The sequence below is a fragment of the Eptesicus fuscus genome, chromosome 6, assembly GCF_027574615.1.
Source record: "Eptesicus fuscus isolate TK198812 chromosome 6, DD_ASM_mEF_20220401, whole genome shotgun sequence".
In the NCBI taxonomy this organism is placed as follows: Eukaryota; Metazoa; Chordata; class Mammalia; order Chiroptera; family Vespertilionidae; genus Eptesicus; species Eptesicus fuscus.
In genome coordinates, this window is record NC_072478.1 from 23,232,590 (window position 1) to 23,255,235 (window position 22,646).

The 22,646-nt window shown below is 58.4% G+C and overlaps 2 protein-coding genes across 4 annotated transcripts; one reads left to right on the top strand and one right to left on the bottom strand.

The window, feature by feature from the left end:
• Window positions 1-3,187: 3,187 nt before the first annotated feature.
• On the bottom strand, window positions 3,188-13,921 carry PRKCSH (protein kinase C substrate 80K-H). 3 transcript variants are annotated; one of them, XM_008158020.3, is made up of 18 exons: window positions 13,855-13,921; window positions 13,390-13,530; window positions 13,071-13,187; window positions 12,465-12,560; window positions 12,313-12,370; window positions 11,323-11,440; window positions 9,287-9,416; window positions 7,228-7,312; window positions 6,429-6,507; window positions 5,656-5,742; window positions 5,223-5,381; window positions 5,037-5,130; window positions 4,549-4,618; window positions 4,249-4,338; window positions 3,985-4,062; window positions 3,802-3,901; window positions 3,546-3,706; window positions 3,188-3,427 (listed from the first exon to the last, which is right to left on the bottom strand). In XM_008158020.3, exons 2-17 carry the CDS (start codon window positions 13,463-13,465, stop codon window positions 3,560-3,562), a joined length of 1,584 nt encoding a protein of 527 aa, XP_008156242.2. In that variant the 5' UTR covers window positions 13,466-13,530; window positions 13,855-13,921; the 3' UTR covers window positions 3,188-3,427; window positions 3,546-3,559. The 3 variants fall into 3 exon arrangements, 2 of the variants coding, with proteins under 2 accessions (XP_008156242.2, XP_008156241.2); XM_008158019.3 differs by having other exon boundaries at window positions 5,202-5,381; XR_008556305.1 differs by lacking the exon at window positions 3,188-3,427 and having other exon boundaries at window positions 3,617-3,706; window positions 3,985-4,034; window positions 5,202-5,381.
• Window positions 13,922-14,405: 484 nt separating this feature from the next.
• Window positions 14,406-22,537, top strand: ODAD3 (outer dynein arm docking complex subunit 3). The gene is made up of 13 exons (XM_028134725.2): window positions 14,406-14,775; window positions 16,699-16,820; window positions 16,939-17,016; window positions 18,279-18,449; window positions 18,567-18,668; window positions 18,763-18,888; window positions 19,085-19,207; window positions 19,416-19,568; window positions 20,487-20,647; window positions 20,728-20,914; window positions 21,462-21,617; window positions 22,000-22,084; window positions 22,230-22,537. Exons 1-13 carry the CDS (start codon window positions 14,538-14,540, stop codon window positions 22,346-22,348), a joined length of 1,821 nt encoding a protein of 606 aa, XP_027990526.1. The 5' UTR covers window positions 14,406-14,537; the 3' UTR covers window positions 22,349-22,537.
• Window positions 22,538-22,646: the final 109 nt, after the last annotated feature.

A 22,646-nucleotide genomic window follows, 5' to 3' on the forward strand; every position in this document is an offset into this window, starting at 1 on the left:
TCAGGGTGGTTTTGGGCGGGTGCTGGGGCCTCCAGGCCTCCCCACGCGGAGGTGAGCCTGAGTGGGGGAGGAGACAGGTTTAAAAATCCCCAACAAAGCGAAACATGAGGGGACTGTGGGCATCCTGGCCCCCTCGGTGCATTGTGAGGAGCAGGGTGAGGGGCTGGAGACAAACAAAATGGAAAAAAAAAAGGGGGGGTGGGAGGGAGGGGGAGAAAAACTCTATTTTTGTAAAAAGGGGAAAAAGACCTCGTGGAGAATTTTTACTGGGGATTCTTGAACTTGAAAAAAAAAACACACACAAAAAAAGACAAAAAAAAAAAAAAGATAATATTTTGACAGGTTATGTTTACCAACTGGGGCAAAGACGGGAAGCAGGGCTTGGGGCCGGGGCCAGGGGCCGCACAGAGACACACGCCACAGGAACACACAGCACTGACAGACGCAAGACAGCCCTGACACACAGGAACCGGCCAGACACAGACACGGAGACACACACGGAAGACTGGAGGACGGAGCCATGTAAACGTGGCAGCGGTCGAACACAGACGGGGACAAACGTGATCACAGGCAGATGTGGACAGAGGTGAATGTGGACCGTGGACTTGCAAATATTTCCATGCTCTCACGTGAATACGTGAAAGTGGAGACATACATTTGGAGACACAAATCTAGACACCCAGCAACAGACACAACACCCAGGAACACAGACACACCCACAGTTCCCTCGGACCCAGGCGCCCAGCCCCTCCTGGTGCCCAGCCCCCCTCGCCCCTGCCCCGGGGTCTCTGCAGAGCTCTCTTCTGGCTCATCAGTGGTCCGTGCCGCCCATGAACACAGGCGTGCACACAGCGTCCTGCATCCAGACACACGATACCTCGTTCACTTTTGGCATCATGGTGGGCTGGAGGCAGCACCCCCCAATACTTGAGGCCAAAGGACCCCTTGTTCTGGGGCTGAGCCGTCTCTGGGGCTGAGCCTCCCCCCAGCCCAGGCCCTGGCCCATGAGGCCAAGGGCGAGGCCAGGCCCTGAGCCTCCCCCGACCTAGGGCCTCCCCATCAGGCCCAGTGTGGACAGGCCCAGGGGCCCAGCCCCGCTTTTCCTTCCCATCCACTCGTCACCCCTTTTAGTTTGTTGGGTTTTTCCATCTTGCCGATGTGTGAGGGCAGTGGACACAGCTCCCATCCCAAGCCCCAGCCCTGGCTTCTGTCTGGACTTTCCATCCCCCTAGTTTTCTTTCTTTGTAACAAAAATTCCAACAGAAGCCCAAGGTGGGAGCCTCTGGGAGCCCTTGCAGCCCCACCCCTCGCAGTGGGCCCCGTCAGAACTGAAAATTGCAAACCCCGATTTTAGATTCAGTTGACCTTTCTCTGGTGTCCTGCTTTGGTGTCTGGCCATGGCCCCATCTGACTGCCCAGCTCTCTCTCCCCACCCTCCCTGGTGTTTGTTATTAAACGTCTGTGGAGCTTCTGCTGCAAGGAACAAAAAGAAAAAATTTAAAAAGCAACAAAAAAATACAAACAGAAGAGAAAAAAAAAACAACAAAAAAAAGGAAGAAAAAAAACACACCGAAGAGATTTTAAAAAAGAAAAAAAAAAAAAAAAAAAAGACATAAACTGGCACCAGTTAACTTTCTTGTACTTTTTTGCCGAATTTAGCTTCTTGTAGTTTTAACTTATTGCTATGTTAACTATTTATTCTTGTTGCCCTGTAAGGACATTTGTGTATATTTCTGTTCCTTCATCCAGTTTGCAAGTTTAAAGGAACCACGATGTTCTCTTTGTTTCTTTAAGTTTTGCTGAGACGTGGTTATGCCTAATTTATTTATAAAGGGGAAGTGGTCATTAAAGTAATAATTATTAATAATGGTAACGGTAGCCGGTGGCAGCGGTGGGGCGCGTGCACTCTCCGGGGCGGCCCCCCACTTGGCCAACGCCGTCCGGTCTCAATGGGATTCTTTTTGCTCGTCTTGAGAATTTTTTCAGTCCTATTTAGCTGGTGAAAACCTTAGCTTGTTCTTGATACATGAACCTATTTATTCTTGTGGTTTTTAAGTCCTGATCTCCCGGCTCCCCTCCAGCAGGGCAGGCCCCCCAGCGGGTCCCTCCCTCTCCCTCTGTTTCTTGGGGCTTTCTCCCCTCTGCCCTCCCTGCACGCAGGGACACGTGTGCACACGTGGGCAGCGTGCCGGGGGCATCCGTGAGCAATAAGGGCTGGGTTTGTCCCCCACCCTGGGGGTGCTGGGTTCTGGAGAGGGCACCTCCCCACACAAACCCCCCACACTGAGGCCTAGGCCCCTGCTACCCCCAGACTGGGAGTGCACTTCTTTTTCTAAAACACAGAACTCAGCCCAGCCAGCCAGGCCCCTACCAGGAGGCCGGCCCAGGGGAGGGGCCTGGGGTCTTCCACGTCCCTGGGGGCAGGGGCAGGGGCAGGGCCCTTGGGGAGGGGGCTCAGCCCCTCAAGCCCTCCCTTCATCCTGTTATTTATTCGGAAGGTTCGCATCATGACAGAGTCCATATGTTGGAGATGATAAAGAACTGCAAAAAAAAAAAAAAAAAAAAGACAAAAAAACAACACTTTGCGTTGCATTTAGACTATTTATTACCGGATTACAGGCCTGGCCGCGGTAACAGACTTTTACATGGAATTGTTTAATTATTTGTACTTTTCATGCCAGAAAATAAAAGTTCAGAATCTTACAGCCTTGGTTGGGTGTCTGCGCCGGTGGGCGGAGCGATGGGTGTGTACCGTTGGCCCTGGTTGCACAGCCTTATGCAGCCGCCGCTGTCCAGCTCGGGGGCCTGGGTCTGATCTCAGCTCCTTGGCCTACCCACAACAGGGACACTCCGGAGGGTGGGAGAAGCTCAGGGAGAAATGCGATGGACCCGGCCCACGGTCCGTCTGTCCCTCGGTGCCCGATTTTGCTGTCTGTGTGCATCTCAGGTTTGGTCATCTCACTCAGGCTCTGAAAAGGCCTCACCTGTGGAGCCAGCCTGATGGGTCTGCAGACAGCTGTGGCCCCTGTCTTCTGCCCTGTGCCCACCCTTGGCCCAAAGCAAAGGAGACGCGAATGGGTTGGGGATATCATTTATTGTTTCAAGGTCACAGTCTACAAACTGTCCCCACCAGCAGGGGAGGCGGACACCATGGACAGGGGTGGGAGTACGGGGGGGGGGGGGGAGGGGGAGGGGGGGGGCAGTGAATCACCAGGCTATGGCCCGGGAGGGTGCACTCCTTTAGTCCATTTTGGAGGCCCACTGAGGCCTGGGCAAATGGCTCTGCCCAGCCTGACCCCCCAAGAGCAGGGCAGGGGGGCCCCTCAGTTCCTGCCTGTGGGGAGGGCAAGGAGACTCAGAGGGGCAGGCCTTCGTCCAGACGGGCAGGTAGGTGGCACCACTGAGGCTGGTTCCATGCCTTGAGGTTCTGGGGCCAGAGAAAGAGACGATGGGACACAAGTGGGGAGAGGTGGTGCCAACCCAGATCTGTCTTCCTCAGACCCCACTGCGCACCCCCAGGCGGGCAGCCCCACTCCCCGGCCCACCTCGGCAGGCGGGGCTAGAGCTCGTCGTGGTCGCTGTCGGCAGGTGGGTCGGGGGGTGGCTCCTGGCAGGCAGCAGGCGTCATCAGCTCCATGAGGTACTCACAGCGACTGGGCTCCGTGGTGCTGGTCACCACTGTCTCCTTCCCACACAGCAGGCGCACCTGGGGGCGGGCAGGTGGGGCTCGGGTGGGCTCGGCCGGGCCTGGGTCCCCCACACCGCCCACCCCGTCTCCCACCGAGCCCCCCGCCCACTCACAGTGGTGGAGCGGTTGGGGCCCTGCCAGCAGCCAGTGCCCTGTTCGTACTTCATGGAGCTGAACTTGTCGTGTTCAGGGCCGGCCCACGAGCCCCAGGTGCTGCGGGAGAGTGGGTGCTGAGGGTGGGCTGGCAGGGGTTTGGGGGTGCCAAGGGGAGGGGGGCTCAGCCTAAGCCCACTCACCCGAGGTTGGTGGGAGAGCCGCCGCCGAGCTTGGGCTGCTGTGAGACATGCTTGAAGGGACAGAGCCGGTAGACATACCTGTCACAGGACGGGACCGGTGGGTGGGGCACACAGGACCCAGCCTCCTGACATCCCACACACGGGGTGGGCGGAGGGTGTGCACCGGGCCCCTTCACCCCCTGTGACCTTGCTCAGGGTCAGACCCTCCAAGTCCGCCCGCCTGCCTGCCCGCCCATCCTTGGGGCGGTGGAAGGGGAGACGCACTCATTGGTGGTGAGTTCGTAGCACTGTTTGTACAGGTAGGCAAACTCCCCGTCGGGGCCGAAATCAAAGGAAATCTCCTGCTCCAGGTTCCTGCAAGGGAAGGCAAGTGGTGAAGGGGCAGTCAGTGCCCACACACTGACTCAGGACAAGGCGGGGATCCCCATGGTTAATGGAGGCCGTGTGGGCTGGGCTCCGCTCCCTGCCACTGGGGACCCCCCTCAGGAGCCACCCAGCCTGGGAGCAGCGGTTGCCTTGGCAACCCCGTCGTCACCACCTCTGGGGAGCCGGCCGCGCTCATACCTGATGGCCTCCTCCCTGTCCCTCAAGGACCGCTCGGCCTCCTCAAACCTGTTGCGGGCCTCCTGGGCAGCTGTGGGGGCAGAGTGGGGCAAGGTCAGGGCCCCACCCACATCCAGGAAGAGGGGGAGGGGGAGGGGGAGCTGGACACGCCTGCTTCCCGCCCCCAGGCCTGCTCTGGGTAGGACCGCACCAGGAAGGCCCTGCGGGTCTCGCCAGCTGCAGACCCCACCCCGCTGCCCAGGCTCCTGGCTCCCAAGGGATCAGGGCCAGGGCTCCTGGGGCGCCCCTGGCTCCCCACCCATGAGGATGGCACAAGTCAGCTGCACCCGGTGAGGAGGCAGAGGGGCCCTGGGGCTGGCAGGGGTGGTACTGGCATCCCCAGCCCCAGATGCCCCCTCCAGGCCTGGTTCTTCGGTGCCTGTAGGTGAAGGCAATGGGGGGCAGGTATGGGCAGCGCCCGCTCCCGCGCAGGCCCAGGGAGCACTCACCGTCAATCAAGGCCTGCGTCTGCTCATCATAGGGCGGCATTTTGTCCTCCGTGGGGCTGGCTGGCTGGGGGGGCGTGAGTGGGGGCGGGGCCTCCTGGGGAAGGGGCAAGGTCAGCGAGTGACCCGGCCTCTAGTCCCCACACCCCTTCTCCCCGACACACACACCTTGGGCTGCTCCCCCTGCACCTGGAAATCCTCCTCCTCCTCTTCTTCCTCCTCCTCCGTCTCTCCTTCCTCCTCCTCCTCCTCCTCCTCCTCCACGGGCTGTGAGGGAACTGGGGGCTGCTCCTCCTTGGGCTCCGTGAGGTCAGGCACAGAAGGTGCTGGCGGGTTGGTGGGTAGAACCTGTGGGTGTGCGGGGTGCTTGGTGCTGTGGACTTGGGGTTCTCCCTCCATCCCCAGGGGGCAGGGTCCACACTCACACCATTGCCCCAAGAGTGGCCTCAGTGCCTCCCCCCCTCCTAAGGGGCCTGGAGGGAGGGACAGACAGCTGGGAGGGGGTTGGGTGGCCAGCTGGCTAAGGTGGCCCAGTGCCAGAACTGGAGGCAGTTCCTTTGTGAGGCATCAGGGGGCTGGGGAGGGAGGGCGAGGACAGGACCGCATCCCCTCCCCCACTGACCTCGGAACTGTACTTGTCCCTGATGGCAGCCCAGACACGGTCGTGGAAGGAGGTAGGGTCCATCTGCGTGTCTCCCCCGAGCAGGGTCTGTGTGCGTGTGTTGAGATGGTATCAAGACGGGGGGCCTTCAGAGCCCCTCCTGTGCCCCAGCCACTTCCAAAGGGGAACCTCAGGCTGCAGTGCCAGGAGTGGGCGAGCTGACTGCCAAGGCCATGCCTGGGCCAGGATGAGTGAGGTGCAGCCACCAGAAGGGGGCAGCACAGGCCGGCGGGAAGAGGAACCCATCACCAGGGGAGGGGGCGGGGGTACCTACTGGAGAGACCGGGGAGGGAGTAGAGGGCAAGAGCACAAGCACCAGAGATGGCCAGGCCTCAGAGGGTGAGGCCGAGGCCTCAGAGGGACAGGAAGGGATCCAGCAGGGACAGTGATGGACAGAGGGACGGAAGAGCAGGGTCCACACTGCAGAGCCAAAAGCACGTATTGAGGAATGCAAACTGGCTACACACACTTGGAGCCAGTGGGGCCACGTGAGGGGGAAGCTGGCTCTGTCCTAACCAGACACCCTGTGGCACCCATGTGACCCAGGCTCCAAAGGGCAGGGAGAAGTGACGCTGGTGGCTGCCATCCTGGCTCTCACACGAGGCCAGGCCTGGGCCAGTGGGGAGCTTCCCGTGGGAGCAGCCCCCAGCCAGCCTGGCCCCCAGCCCCTGGCCCTCACGTCACGTGAGGCAATCCCCTCTCAGAGTCCCAGGCCACGGGGCAGGGCGGGGTACCTGGGCTTCCCCTTCAGATAGCACCCCGTCCCCATCTGTGTCCAGCTCTGGGTGAGTCTGTAGCTCGGCCACTGAGACCCTGCAGGGGCACAGACAGAGACCGCCAGGTGAGCAGCAGGAAGCTGGAGGTGAGCTCTAGGGTTGGGGCCCCCTCCAGCCCCGACCCCTGGGATCTCCCCTGCTTCCCATCCCTTCCTTAAGTCTCTACAACATTGAAGAGGCTCAGAGGAGGGACAGAGACAGAGGTGGGATTGAGAGACACCTGGTCCAGTGTCTCCCGAGACCCTCTTCTCCTCACCACCAGCAGCATCCATCCCCTCCACCCTCAGCACCTCCAAACTGCCCTCTGCCCGGTGCCCTCCACCCAGAGGGGCCCACACCCACGAGGGCCCAGGCACTGTCACCACTCCCAACCAGGGGATGGCTCACCCGCCCATTCTGCTCCCCTGGTCCTCACCGGGGTGTCTGCCCAGCCTCTTGGATCCCGACAGCCCACCCTCCACTGAGCCATTAGTCTGGGGTCAGGGGCACAGTCGGGGTCCAAAGGGTCTGCCTTTGACCACTGAGTAGGCCTGGAAATAGTGGGACCCCTCGTCACCTCCCTCAGCTCCTTGGGGGGTCAGTTTCCCTCATCTCCATAACCACCTGCCTGTTCTAGACCCAGCTCACACATGAGTAAGTGAAGGCTCAGAGAGAGCTTGGGACCAGCTCAGGCCCATGGCCGGAAGGTGGGGGCTGGCGGTCTCTAAGGCAGGTGGGAGCAAGGGACCCCAGGCCCGGGCAGGGCGGGGACACTCACACCCCGTCCATGTTGTCGTCCAGCTCCTGGAAGGCACTGGCCGCCAGCTCCTGCTCCCGCTGGGCCTTGAGGGCGGCCTGCTGCTCTGTGGAAGGGCCAGCTGTCACCCTCCACTCTGCCCGCTGGCTCCCCCACCCCAAAACCTGCCCTCCCTCAACACCCCATGCGCTGACTGTGTGCTTGGCCCTATGCTGGGCCCTGGGGCCCTGAGCCAGGCCACTGAGGGGGGCAGCCCAGGACAGCCCTGGGACGTGGATCTGAACAAGCAGGGGCTGCAGAGACCACGCAAGGGGCGGCTGGGGACCAGGCCACAGGTTTGCCATGTCTGGGAGGCCCCCACGATAGAGACCCAAGCACCCCACCAGGCTCTCTCTCCACATGAAGGAGGGTGGGGAATTGAGGCTGGGGTGGGAGTGTGACCAGGCAAGGGGGGTGACCTGGTGAGTCTCTAGGGGCAGTTACATCCAGGACAGCTGGGTTTGCGGGTGAGGAACCAGACAGAAGAAGCCAGAGGTCAGGGTCCGAGCCCCGAAGAGGCACCAGGTCCTGGGCCCCCTGAGCAGGAGAGTGTGGGCCGCCAGGAAGGGCAGGAAGCCCGTCATCGGGAGCAGAGGCTTCCGGGAGGCGGCGGCGGAAGAGTGCACAGACTCAGGAAACAGGAAAGCCAGGACAGAGTCAAGGACGCCAGGTTCCATCGGGGCAGGAGAGAGAGGCTTACTGGCTTCCCGGCACTCGAGGGGAAGGCGGCCTGGGCAGCAGAGGTCTGAGCGTATCTCTAAGTAGAGGGAAGGTGTCGGCCAAAGGCCACCCAGGAGAGAGAGGAGATGCCTGGAAGCCAGAGCGTGGGGGTGGACACGGCCTCCACTGAGGAGGGAAGGAAGTGGGGGTCCCTGCAGGTGTCTCCACCCAACAAGCCACTGGGATTCGGGCAGGAGCCTCTGTAGGCGCGCTCCCCTGATTTGGGGTGAAAGCCAAGTCCTCTCCATGGTCCCTCAGGCCCTGTCTCTCCCTCCAGCCACATGGCTGCCTTCTGCTCCTTAAAAACCGACACGACGGAGACTCAGGCCTGTGCACCTGCTCCCCTGCAGGCAGCGGCTCCTCTTGTTCAATGCTGCACTGCTGGCACCTGGGCTGTGCCTGGCACACAGCAGGCACTCGGCAGATACTTGTCAGATAAACTACTGAATTATTGATTATGATAAATCAGGGCAGAGAGAGGGGGGCGAGGAAGAACGCAGCAGATGCCAGAGATGGAGGACAGCGGCAGCGTGGGGGGCTGCCAGGAACTGGCTACCAGCCGTAGGAACAGCTGGAGCCGCACCTCCAAATCCCCCAGCAATGCCTGGTCCTTTGACTAGCCTGGAGGGTTTCTGTCCCACCGCCCCCTCCTATGCTGCTTCCACGGTGTCCCCCCCACGGAGCTGACTGAGAACAAGGTCCAAGGCCTCCAATTTCCGGGATGGTGACATGACCGGCCAACAGCAAGAAAGTGCTGAGCACAGCATAAAACATCTTAAAACCAACCAAGGCTGCAGGAATTGCCAGGGCAACGGAGCCCTTGGAAGGGTAAGAGATGCGGAGGCTGATTTTGCCCGAAAGGACTTGCCCATTCTGGATGTGTCTGTCTTGATGAGAACTTGTGGGGCCAAGGAGATGGAAATCAAAGTCCAAGGTGGGGAGCACAATAGCACACACTCCACTGTGACCGCCATGGGGCTACCCCCTCGGGGGAGAGAGGCTGGACGGGAAATCACCCAGCCTTCGCTCAGATCTCAGCTCCAGCTCCAGCCTGAATTTGGATTTGGGCCTCCCAGACATGGCAGGAAGGAAAGACCCTTCTATCTGGAGGACTCCTCATCCTAAGCTACAAATTACTCCTATAAATGACTGTCAAATACGATGGCCAACACACAGTCGAAGATAACTAGGCACGTGGGGAACTGAGGCACCGTGATCAAGAAAGTCAGCAGGAGAAACAGACAAATGGTGAGAAGTCTCCTGGGTCTGGGCTCTTCCTGGCCAGAAGCGAAGGGCAGGTCCTGGCCACCCTGTGCCATACCTTCCCACAGCTTCTGGTGCTGGTCTTTGGCCTCCTTCTCTGGCTTCTCGGCCTCCTCCTTCACCGTCCGCAGCACCTCCACCTGGTCCTCCAGGGCCTTCTTTCCCGTCTGTAGCTCAGTGAGCTTTTGCTGGGTGGGGAGAAGGCAAGGGGCCAGCTCTTCCTTCTGTTCTACGTTCTTCCTCAGACTGCTACCTCCCCGCCTCTACTCCACGGGCAACCACAGGATCTTTCCAAAACTCACACCTCCTCTGCAGCCCACTGAAGAGAAGCCCAAACACCTTAACGTAGTTTCGAGGCCCCGTGTGACCAGGCCCCTGCTGCCTCTCCAGCTCCACCTGCCCCCCGGCTATCTTTTTTATTTTACTTTTTTGTTAATCCTCACCCAAGCATATTTTTTTCCATTGATTTTTAGAGCAAGTGAAAAGGAGGGAAGGAGGAAAGAGAGAGAAACATGAAGTAAGAGAGACACTGCGACTGGCTGCCTCCCGCACGCACCCTGACTGCAGCTGGGAATCAAACCCACAACTCAGGAATCGGACCCATAACACTTCGCTACACGGGCCAACGCTCTAACCACCGAGCACACTGGACAGGGCCCTACTGCTATTCTAAATATATATATTTTATTGACTTCAGAGAGGAAGGGAGAGGGAAAGAGAGAGAGAAATATTAACCCTTTGCACTCGCTTGCTTTTTTCTCGAGCTGCTACCGATGCTAACTGTGTTGAGTCACACTCGACATCCGAGTGCAAAAGGTTATTGATGAGAGAGAATCATCAACTGGCTGCCTCCTGCACGCCCCACACTGGGATTGAGCTGGCAACTCGGGTACGTGCCCTGACCGGGAATTGAACCATGACCTCCAGGTTCACAGGTCAACGCTCAACCACTGAGCCACACCAGCCGGGCAATTTTAAACTCTAGGTTCCAACTGTCTTATCAACCAACATTCAGACCTCCAAATGCTTCTGCCTCGTTCTTCACACGTGCCTCCCTGCCATGTGGAGCACTCTCCCCGACCACCTCTGAATTTCCCTACAGATTTCAGCTTAGAGGCCTCGTCCTCCAGGAAGTCTTCCCTGCTTCCGGCCCCGAATACCAGGGACCAGGCAGGAGTGTCTCCTCTTTGCCCAGCAACCCTGGGCAGCATGTTCTGTCTGTCCCTCCCACCGGACAATGCGCCCTGAGGCAGTTCCTGGTGAGCTCCCGCCTCATGCCCAGTGCACAGCACATCCTGGGCCCCTATGGATGTCTCCAGAGGAGTGAGTGTGCGGGACGGGTCCCCAGCTGTAGAGTCTTAGCCGGAGCACCCACAGGACCACTATTCTCCCAAGACCTCGGCTGACCCCTCAGCGTGGACTGCTGCTATGATCCTCCCAACTCCGCACGAGGGCAAAGGTCACTTGGAGACACCCTCACCACAGAGTTCCCCCACTACCCCTAAGCTTAGGATGGAGCTCCCGGCCCCAGGGCCCTCCATAGCCAGGCCCTGGGGATGGGAGAGAAAGACCTGGGCAGAGACACAGGGCTGCAACCCTTGCTCAGTTGGCCGAACAGGAGCCTAGAAGCCGGGCTGAGAACTCTGACCCATCAAACAGCCAAGGGAATGGAAGGCAGGAGGGGGAGACACACACTTGGGGGTACATCCTCCTCCGGCCCCCAAAGCACACACCCTACTGAACTAACCCAGCTGCTGCTGACTGACACGGTCGTGAGTCCTCCCTAGTCACACAGTCATCAGCCCCATCTTACAGATGACAGAACCACAGACCCGGCGTGCAGAGGCACCCCTCCTGTTCCGGGGGGCAGCGGAGCTCCGCCAGCCCCCTTCAGCCTGCCACCTGACGCTCCACGCCTGTGCTGACCACTGTGGACCTGGGATCGACCTAACCAACAACTCAACGCCAAGCGGACAATGAGAGAGCCAAGGCGCAGACGGTAACTGGCCCTACGGCACCACTCGCAGGGAGATGTCAAGCCCCGCCTTGCCAGCCCACGTCCCCCAGGCCTCTGGTCAGCCCCCGGGCCCTCACCTGCTTCTCTTCCCGAGCCTTCTTCCAGTCCTCGATGAGGATCTTCTTCAGGCGGAAGCCCTCGCGGGTAACCTCTGCCATCTGCTGCAACGTCTCTCTCTCCTTGCGGCCCTTCTCTCTGGGGTGAGGGGACACACGGGCACCACCAGGGGCCACTTAGGACCCATCAGATCTGCTCTTCCAACAGGGCTCAACCCCACCTGCCGCCACCATGTTGGGAAAGACAAGAGAGCGAACCCTCCTCCTCCATCTCCCCAGACTCTCTTGGCCTCCGAGCCCCAAATCCTTGTCCTTGGGAGGAGAGACGGTGGACAGGGTTCGCCCACCTCAGGGTCAGGACAGGGAGTAGGGAGTGCTGGGATGGGAGGCTGAAGTTGGCTCCCCAGAGAGCAAGGAGAGAAAAGCGCAGAAATCACAGACTCCCGGGCAATCTGGCCGGGAAGCATGTTGTGCGTGATCAACCCTCTGCTTCAATAAAAGACCTTCAATCAGAAGAGTTTACACACATAAATGTTCGGCTTCGTTGAAAAACCAATCAGGCCCTCCTCACCTGCCCTCAACTGACAGGAGTCGAGGGCAGCTGTCCCTTTCGATGCCACAACCCCCACCACTCCTACAGCCTCGTGCTCAGCCTGCTTCTGGCACTTAGATGACCTGCCTGTCATGTCAGCTTTCAGGTCCTGCTCCAGTGTAGCAATTAAAAGCATGGAGTCTCAAGTTAGACTGTCCTGGGTTCGAGTAGCAGCTCTGCTATCTCCTAGCTACGTGACCCTGAAAAAGCCATTTTCCTTCTGAACTTGAGCTTCTCGACCTGTTGAACATGCAAATGACTGCACCTCCTTCCCGGGCAGAGGGAGCCCTCACAAGGCACCTGGCACAGACTGAGCACTCGATGCTCAAACACAGAAAAGAGAGGGGGCCTGATTCACCGGGCAGGGCAAGGCAAGGTCCTGGGGGCTGGGGGGGGGGTGGGGGGGGGCACCCACGTACCTGCAAGTATTCTCACAGACGATCCCACTATTGTACTCGTCCGTCCCGTCGCAGCAGTCTTGGGGCAGAGGAGGGGGCACCATCAGACCTAGCAGCGTCTCCTCCTCCTCCACCCACCTCTCCTTCCCCAACCCCAGTGGGATCTCATTTACCACAAACTCCATCGTTGACCCATCTGGAGGAGATGTACAGGGGCTTGTAGCCAGTGTTGGTGCAGTGGAAGCTGCCGTTAGGACAGGCAGCCGTGCCTTGGGGAAGGAGGAAGAAGGAAGGGAGTTTTCAGAGTGCTCAGGGCCTTACCCCATCACATCCACCCGACAGAGCACAAGAAAGGCAGACCAGTGCTGCGTAAGGGACGGAGAGACAGCTGCACACTCAAGGCCTGAAACTAAATTCTCTCATGCCCCCTCCTGACTCTCTCCACCAAGACCCTCAGAACAGGCCCAACCAACTCCTCCCTCCCTCGCCTTCACCTGTCTCTGTCTGCCCATAGGCCCCGCCTTCTCTCCCACCTCCGGGTGCTGGCCTCTCCACGTGCAGCACCCTTCAGGATGCCGCGGAGACCTCAGATTGGGTGGGGGCCTCTCTGAGCTCCCACAGTGCCTGTGGCTCTCATCAAGGACCACTTGCTTCTGTGCCTGCTTTCCCCATTAAGTCAACAGGGAGCAGTACTGTCTTAGTCTCCACACAGGACCTGGCATTGCCCCGGTGCTCAATACATGTGCAGCGAATGAATGAGTGGATGGAGAAAAACTCACCTGGCTCATCCGAGCCATCCTTGCAGTCACAGTAGTCATCGTTGACCTGATCAAAAGGGATGGTGACCGAGCCATCCAGGCAAGTGAAAGGCTTGGATTCCTCGTAGAAGTGATGGTCTGGGGAGGTGAGCAAGAGACTCAGCCCAGGGCAGGAAGAGGCCTCTCAATCTAACGGGACCTCTGCTTCCATCCATTGGCTGAGCACTGCCACCTTCCCTACCCAGAGGCAGGGAAACTGAGGCCAAAGGCTGTAAATGCCTCCCGGAGGAGCCACAGTGGCCCCTTCCACACCCTACCCCCCATCCAGCGGCAGACTCACTGGTGAGGGAGACGCCCCGCGGCCGCCGGACCTCCACGGCCCAGCACGCGGGGAGCAGCAGCACCAACAGCAACATCTCGCTAGAGGCTCGGAGGCCGGAAACGGGTTCAATGGGAGGGAGGGAGGCTGCGGGGAGATGCGCTGCAAGAGAGGAGCTGCTGGTCAGTGGCCGAGGGCTACCTCCAGGCAAAGGAAAGCACCTCTTCCTCCAGCCAATTGGATTCCTCCATCGCTTCCGGGCAATGGGGGCTCATGGGAAAAGATATCGGAAGATACCTTTCCGACCTTGCCCGAATCAATGGTGGGATCTCAAAACCTCCGCTCCCTGTGCGGGGGGAGAGTGGGCTAACCAATTCCCGCCCATAGGCCGAAGGAGTAAACAGCCTCCCCCTCTTGCGACGCACACCCTCAGGCTACCTCAATAGGAAACTGGGGTTCCCACCTGCCCGCTAATTCATCACTTACTTGAAGCAAGGGCAAAGGTCAATATCCACCGCGCCCCCCTAGCCCAGCAGCCAGCAGTTCCTCCTGCATAAAAAAGCGGAAATGCGTGGCATGCGTCACTTCCTGTAGCATGCTGAGCGCCAGGACGGCGGCTCAGGGACGCCATGTTGGGAGTGGCACAGGAGATGCCGGAACCCAGACGGCCATCTTGGATAGGACTACGAAGCCTTAGAGGGAATAGTTCTGAAGGTTTGCGCTTAATGGCGGCGCAAGGTGCCTCCATCTTGGGAGTGGCAGGTTCTGCAATCGCAAAAGAAAGTTCCTGAAAAACGCCGCGAGCATCCTGTGGGTTTGGGGTGGGAGGAGAGAAAAGGAAAAAAAAAAAAAAAGGACGAACACGTGACTCTAAAGAACCCTCCCCCACCATAGGGCGGCGCGACTCTGCTCCGCCCCCTGTTGGGACCGCCCCTCCGCAGCACCAGCCAATGAGAGCAGTGGTGCAGAACGCGGACGGTTTCCATGGGAGCGCAAAAGGAAGGAGGGGAGGAGGTAGCCTAGCAATTGGGAGATGCTGCTAGGCCCAGCCAAACGGTAGGAAGGTGCTTTCGCAGAGCCGGAGAAACCCGAACTGACGGATCCCGGACAGAGGCGATTCCTAGTCGCCCCCCTAGCCCCCGGAGCCTGCCTTTGTCCCCAACCCAATCATGACGTCTCCCCTGTGCTGGCTGGCCGCCACCAGTGCCACGGTGCCTTCTCAGGACCAGATTCCGACTTCTTCCAAGACCAAGGGCAATCAAGATCAGGCCAAAAGCCGCCCAAGAGGCAAGGTCGCTGGACAGGCCTGGCCTCCAGTTCATTCCAAGGGACCCACCCATGCCAGCCCCGGGAAGGCTGTTATACAAATTCAGATGGCTGAGTTACAAAGGAAGATACAAGTATTAGGTAAGATGGCTCCAAATGGCATAAAATGGTCCCTAGTCAACAGTGTCCACTCAACCCGCTGACCAGGCAAGGGTGCTTCACCAGCATTCATCCAGGTGATCAGTTCTGGTGGCAAAAACTCATAAAAACTCATAAAACTTCCTGGCCCTGGCTGGTTTGGCTCAGTGGATAGAGCATGGGCCCTCCGACTGATGAGTCCGGGGTTTGATTCCAGTCAAGAGCATGTACTGCATGTACCTCAGTTGCAGGCTGGATCCCCAGCCTGGGTCGGGGCATTTGGGGGAGGCAACCACTTGATGTGTGTCTCTCACATGTTTCTCTCTCTCTGCCTCTCCCCCTTCCTTTTCACTCTCTCTAAAAATCAATGGAAAAAATTTCCTTGGGTGAAGATTAACGAAAGAAAAAGCTTTTCCTGGACTCGGGAGTCAACTGGATTGTATTTCATACTTTTGTGTAAATTCAACTATCATGTATGGAGTGGTGAAAAACATAGATTCTAGAGACAGACATTCTGGGCTCAAATCCTGGCTCTGCATATACTAATGGTTTGATCTTGGGCACTAAGAGTAACCTAATTGCTCTCAGTTTCTCCATCTGTAAAATGGGGATAACAGTACAACACCATAGGTAGTTGAAATGTGTTAAGTGCTTAGAGCAGTGGCACATGGTAACACACTATAAGTTGCAAACCAGTGGTTCTCAATGGAAGAGGTCCATTTTGCTCCCCAGGGGGCATTTGGCAAAGTCTAGAGGCTTTTATAATAGATTATTTATTTTTAGAGAGAGAGAGAGATCACATCAATTTGTTGTGCCACTTATGCATTCGTTGGTTGATTCTTGAATGTGCCCTGACTGAGGATCGAACCCACAACCTTGGTGTATCAGGACAATGCTCTAACCAACTAAGCTAACTGGCCAGCGCTAAAGACATTTTTGGTTGTCACATAATTAGGGGTGGGATGGTGCTGCTGGTGTCTAGAGGGTGGAGGTCAGGAATGCTGTTCAACATACCAAAATGCAAAGAGCAACTCACCACAGTAAATAACTGCACATCCCAAGTGTCAGTCATGCCGAGGTTGGGAAAACCTGGTGTAAACCATTATTGTTTTATTATTAACTAGAGGCCCAGTGCATGAAAATTCATGCACTTCGTGGCGGGGGGGGGGGGGTCCCTCAGCCCAGCCTGTGCCTTCTCACAGTCCGAGACCCCTGGGGGGATGTCCACCTGCCAGCTTAGGCCTGCTTCCCGGGGGATCAGGCCTAAGCTGTTGGTCAGACATCCCTCTGGAAGTCTGGGAGCCCCCTTGGGGAATGTCCAACTAATGGCTTAGGCCCACTCCCCACGGCAGGCCTAAGCCGTTAGTCAGACACCCTTAGCACTGCCATGGAGGTGGGAGAGGCACCCACCACCACTGCTGTGCTGGCTGGCCATGGGCCGGCTTCTGGCTGAGTGGTGTTCCCCCTGTGGAAGCACGCTGACCACCAGAGGGCAGCTCCTGCGTTGAGCATCTGCCCCCTGGTGGTCAGTGCACGCCATAGCGACCAGTCATTCCTGGTCAGTCCCCTGTTAGGGTCAATTTGCATGTTACCCTATTATTATATAGGATTATTATATAGGATAGGGGGAATCTTGCAGAGTGATTGAAGGTCAAGAGTCAGACTGTTTGTGACCTTGAACAATCTAATAAGCCTGAGCCTCAGTCTTCTCATCTATAAAATGGGTATGATGTGGATATGCACCTATTGGCATACTGTATTTTATACCTGGAAAGTTCTTAGTTCAGCATCCAACACATAATAAATGCTCTAAGCAAAATATTATTATAATATTAAATTGATGACTACAAAAAGGCTATCCCTCTGGGAAGTCTTTCCCACCCCCATGATGCTCTGCTTGTACCTGCCCACATCACTTGACCCCAGAGAGTGATCGGAAGGCCTTTCATGAGGGCACCCAGTGGAACATCAAGAAGAATCAGGAAACCATCAACCAGCTACATGAGGAGAACAGGGTGCTGCAACTACAGCTGAGGGACCTGCTCCAGGTGAGGGCACAGCAGTGGGAGAAGCGGTTCCAGGGGCAGCACCAGCCCTCCCAGCACAGGGCCCTGCCTCAGGTGGAGGTGGCCTGGGTAAGTGGTGACTGGGCTCCCCTCCTTGCAGGGAGAAGAGAAAGTGGTCCAGGCAGTGATTCGGGAATGGAAGTCAGAAAAGCCATACCTGAAGAACAGGACAGGCCAGGTTTGCCCCACCCCTCCTCCACTGACAATCTCCTTCCTTTCCAGCCTGGGTCCCCTCCCCACTGAACTCCCTCCCTCTTCCTCCCCTCCCTCTCTAGTCCTTTCTCCCTACCATCCGCCACTCATTTATTCACACAGTTAATTTTTATCACCTGTCAACCATGTGCCTGGCATGGTATTAGGTATTGTTGATCGTGCAGTAAAAAAAACCCACAAAAAACAGACCAAGTCCCCAATGGGACAGGGATTTGCACTTTTGACTGGGGGGTGGGAGTCAGCAAAGACCCCTCTCTTTCTGATGTGATGCTTGACCTGAGAATGGGCCAGGCAGGAAATGATCTGGGGGGGGGGGGGGGGAGCGGGGATGCCCCAGGCAGAGGGAACAACAAATGCAAAGTCCCTGGGGTAGGAACAAGTGTAAAGTGTGGGAGGCCAGTGTGGCTAGATGGGAGTGAGGGAGGGGAGCATGGTAGGAGCGGGGTCAGCAGGAGCCGAATCTTGCAGCAGGCCATGATGAAGAGAGCGGATTTTATATGCCAAGGCTCAGGTAAGTGGAAAAGGACTGAGAGAGAGCAAGAGTGGAAGCCAGGAGGAAGTCATTTTGGTGAAAGATGGTGTTGGATACACTAGGGTGAAAGGGTGAAAGCTGGAAACAGGAAGAAAGAATCTCGGGGGCAACCTTTGAAATAGAACAGATAACTGCTAACAAACTGAACATAGATGGGAGAGAAAAAGAAGTGGGGATGACAGAGTTTTGGACTTGAGCACTTGGAAGGAAGGATAGAGCATCCATGAGCTGAGATGGGGAAGACTGAGAAGGGCAGGTTTGGAGAAAGATCAAGTGCTCAAAGGGGTCACAATGGTTTTGAGGTGCCTGTGGACACATCTGGAATGCAGTGTAGTTATGGATACATGAGCCTGAATTTCGGGGGAAGGCTAAATTTGGGCGTCTTCAGTGTACAGGTGGCCTTTAAAACCCTGAGTCTGGAGAAGAGATCATGATGGGGGTGGGTGTAGACATAGGAGAGAAGAGCCTGGGGCTGTCTCTCCAAAGGCAAAGGAGACAAGCAAGGGGCAAACAGGGAGGTGGGTGGAAAAGCAGGGAATGGGCTTCTGGAAGCCATCAAAGTAGAAAACCTGCAGGAGGAGGGTCAGACGCTGCTCAGAGACAAGAGAGATAGATGGGAACCAAAATATGGAAGGAAGCGCTGGAGGAGGGACTAGGCGGGGTTCAGACCCCTGCTCTCGCTCCCCTCCCTCCAGCAGGCCCTGGAGCACCTGGACCACCGGCTGAGTGAGAAGGTGAAGCAACGGAACGCTCTCCGGCACCAGCTGGGATTGCGGCAGAAGTGGCTGGAGGAGCTCCAGCTGCAGCACAGCCTACGGGAGCTGGAGATGGAGGAGGTGCAAGATAGCAACACCGAGATGGCTAAGGTGCGGCCGGTGAGGTGTGGCGGGCTGGGAGGGGGACGGCTAAAGAGGGGCTCTTGATCTAGGGGGGAGGAGGAACTAAGGGTGCAGGGGACCCAGCCCAGCCTTGTTTCCCTCTAGACCTTGCGGAACCTGGAGAACCGTCTGGCGAAGGCTCGGATGAAGGCGGAGGAAGCGGAACACATCACCAGTGTGTACCTGCAGCTCAAGGCCTACCTACAGGTAGGGACCAGACTGGCTGGGGAGGGGGAGGCAGGAGGAGGGCCAGCCTGGCCGGGGACAGCGGTCACAGGCTGCCCCCCTCCTCACACCCCAGGGAGAGAGCCTTCACTTCGAGAACCGTCTGGACTCCATGGAGGCTGACACGGTGAAGGCAAAACATGAACTGGAGGAGCTGCGCGTGGTGAACCAGGAGGCACTCAACACCCAGAACATTGCCAAGGTGCCAGCTCACTGGTCCCTGGGAATCCTACCCAGACACCATGGTCTCCTGGCCCCAGCATCTGAGCCCCAGCTGCCCCAGAGCCCCTCCTATTTGTCTCTCAGACCTTGCAACCTGGCCCAGTTGGGCCTGTGGCTCTGCCCCTGAGCCACGGTAGATGCCAGCTGGTCCTGCTGTTCCCCTGCCTGCCCTCCAGAATCAGCTGCAGTATCTGGAGGAGACTGTGTTCCGGGAGCGCAAGAACCGCGAGCACTATGTAACCGAGTTCAAGAAACTCGCGGAGGAGAGGAAACTGCAGAACGAACGCATGGAGCGCAAGGTGGGTGCCCCCGGGGGTGCCAGGACCGAGGCCCTGTCCCGCACTCCTGATCCCTGCTTGCTTGTCCTTACCTGACCTAAGCCTTTTCCCTGGACCCCCAGACGGGGTCCCAGCTATTCCCTGACCCGTGTCCAGATACCCTTTCTTGGCCTCTGTCCTAAGCCCTTGTCCACAACCTGACCCTGGACCTGACCTCAACCTGGAGCAGACCCAGCGAGAGCACGTGCTGCTGCAGTCCGAAGATACGATCCAGGACAACCGGAAGGCCAAGGAGGAGGAGCTGCAGCTGCGCTGGAGCATGTACCAGATGGAGATGCTCTTCGGCAAGGTCAAGGACGCCACTGGCGTGGCCGAAACGCACGTGAGTGCTGCCTGCAGCCCTGTGCCCTGGATCGACACCTCAGCACACAAACGTGCTCTCTTAAAAGACAACCCTTCTTCCTCCAGCTACCGCTCCCTCTCTCTGCTGCCCCTTACAGCAGAACCCATGCAAACTGTCTGTACTCACCATTTCCTCTCCTCCTGTCAGTCTTACACTGACTTCTTTGTCCTGGAGGCCCTGTGAAAGCTGGGAGTTTTGTCTCTCCTCTGTCTCCATCACCTGTAACACGGTTTAGGGCCTAGCAAACCGCCCAGTGCCACCCTAGGCCCTGGGCAAGCCAAACCCCTGCCCTGGGCCCCCCTCTTTGCAATGTCTTCCTTGAAATTTTCTAAGACAACTATGTTCCCTGCTGGCAAACAGTGATCCTGCTGGACCCCAGTCTGTTTCCCCCCGTTTGGGCACTCCCCAACCCTCTATTCTTCCCATGGGATGACCCCCGAGCGGTCCAGGACTTGGCTCTATGGTGTCATCTGAGGCACTGTGGCCAGGTGTCTTTTCAGAAATTGGCCTGGTGGCAGGATTGCTCCCACAGCGGGCCAGTATTTCCTCATGGGATTGGGTGAGATCTACCACCCACCCACCCCACCCCCCGCCACCTCAGAATGTTGCTGGCACCTTGATTTTGGAAAGCAGCTATGGTCACTGCTACCCTGCCTCACACACTGATTTTTTGGCTGATTCAAATTCCTGATATAGAGAGGGAAGGGCTCAGCAAATATTATTTGTCCCAGGCTGCCCACCTGTGAGGCAGCCCCGAGTCCTATTCAGAGTCACTACACTTCACTGTGCAGAAGCTGTCGGCTCAGCCACCTGTTCTTCTTGCCCCAGGGTTAAGGAGGAGGGTGGCAGCTGGACCTGTCCAGGCCCTCGCTCTGACTGGGGTTGGGTGGGCCCTAGGCGGTGGTGCGGCGGTTCCTGGCGCAGAGCGACACCTTCACGCAGTTGGAGATGCTCAAGAATGAGAACATGGAGCTGCTGCAGGGACTGAAGCAAGAGAAGCAGCAGCTGCAGCAGGAGCTCGAAGACCACAAGTACTCAGGGGAGGCCATGCTAGTGAGGTGAGGCCCCAGCGCCGGAGGGAGAGGGTGGGGGCAGGGGGTCCTCTGCACTCCCACGGCTCTCTCTCCACTCCCTGCAGCGAACAGAGGCTGCAGGCCGAGTTGCAGAGTAGCCTCAATGCAGAGCAGCAGCGGAAGGCTGAGGCCCAGGCCCAGCTGGAGCAGGCCACACGGGCGATGCAAACCCTGAGGGAGGGCCTGGAGCAACTGGCGGGCAAGCTGGACCACCTCACAATGGGCAGCCAGGTCCCTGAGAAAGACCCTCAGGTGGGTATCCACCCCATAGCCCCATTGGAAGGATTCCCGCCTCCCCCCCTCCCCCCATGTCCCATCCAGGACATCGGAAGCCCACTTGGAAGGGAGTCCTTACCCCACGTTCCTGGGGTAACTCCCTTACTCCTTAAGTGGCCCAAGACTTCAGAGTCCCTGTGCTGCCTCAAGAGCCACCCCCAGAGGAAAGTCCCACTTTGTCCCCCAACCCAAAACCTCAGCGACCTGGCTGCAACACTGGAGCACCCCGAGACAGAAGCCCCACCCTTGTCTGCAGCAAAGTACCATTTCTTCAGGTCATCCCTGCAATGGCTTCTCTCTGGTTATCCTCTCCCCTCAGAAGAAGATCTCCCCCACCCCTTGTCCAGGGTCTGAAGTTCCAAGGCCCTAGACAGCAGCGCCCCGCCCTTCAGAGGATAGCACCACCCTGTGGGTGGTCCCTCACCTTCGAAGGCTTGACCCCTGGAAGCAAAAGCCCCTTCCTGGTGGAATCTGCCCGAGGCCCTACCCCTCCGGACTGACACAGCTCCACCCCCCGCCGCAGGAGGCCGGGGGCTCCGCTGAGAAAGAGCTGGATCGCAAGGCTAGTGACTATATGCCGAAGCTGCTGGGCCTGGTGGAGGAGAAGCTGATGACGCTGCAGGCGCAATTCGACAACCAGGACGTTCCGGAGATGCTGCGCCACATCGCGAATCGCGAGGTACCCAGGGGTTGGGGGGAACGGACTTCAGGGAGCTGCGGCCACCCCTGGGAGACCTGGAGAAGGCCGCTGGCCAGGAATGGGACTGGGAGGTCAGAGGGCAGGGTTGGGTGGGGTGGGGTATCAGGGGTGGAGCCTCAAGACGCCAAGGGGCGGGGCCCCAGGGACCAGGGGCGGGCCTGGCGGGAGGACAAGGAGGTGGGACTGGGCATCAGGGTGCAAGCTGAGAACGAAGGCCACAGCTGGGCCCGAGTAACGTTAAACTGGAGTTGGCAGGGGGCTGTAAGGACGCAGGGTGTATCTTGGGATGGGGTGGGAAGGAGGGTAACAGGACTTCCCTGTAGCCCCCACTCAGTCTTCTCTCCGCTCCCCTCCTGCCCAGTTCTACTCCAACCTGGAGGGAAAGCTGCCGGCGCACAACACCCGCATCACCTTCCCCCTCGCCAGTTCCAAGGACAAGTTCTTTGGTCAGTACGGGTGCGGGGAAAGGGAGGGTGTGGGGCCTGGGGGCCCGATAAGGGCCAAGGCGAGGGGGGGTATGAAAGGCTGCGTAGGGAAATCTGAGCAGGGATGGGAACCTGGACCCCCTTTTCCCTCACCCACCCCCCACAGACGAAGAGGAGACCGAGGACGACACCAACGACGTGGTGACTCGCGGGGACCTCAAGATCCGCTCCCAGAAATTAATCGATTCTCGCAGCAAGAAGCGCAACCGCCCTCGGAGGTCCTAGACTCGCCCTCGCACCCGCTTGGCCTCTCCCGGCCTCTGGGGAGCTCCCAGGCCCCCTGCGCCCAGCCACCGGCCCGCGGGGCCCTTCCCGGGCTGAGCGGCCGGACCGGAGCGAGCCGGCCATCGGCGCCCGGAAAAAATATCCCCAGGCGGCCGCGCCGGCCTCGGAATCACAAAATAAATGTCACCGACCAGCCTCCTGGGTATTCGCCTCTCCTTGACCCTGCACCTCCCCAAAGACAGCTGCCTCTCAAACTGGGGGCCACAGGCTGCGCCCTCCCATCAGCTGGGAACACAGA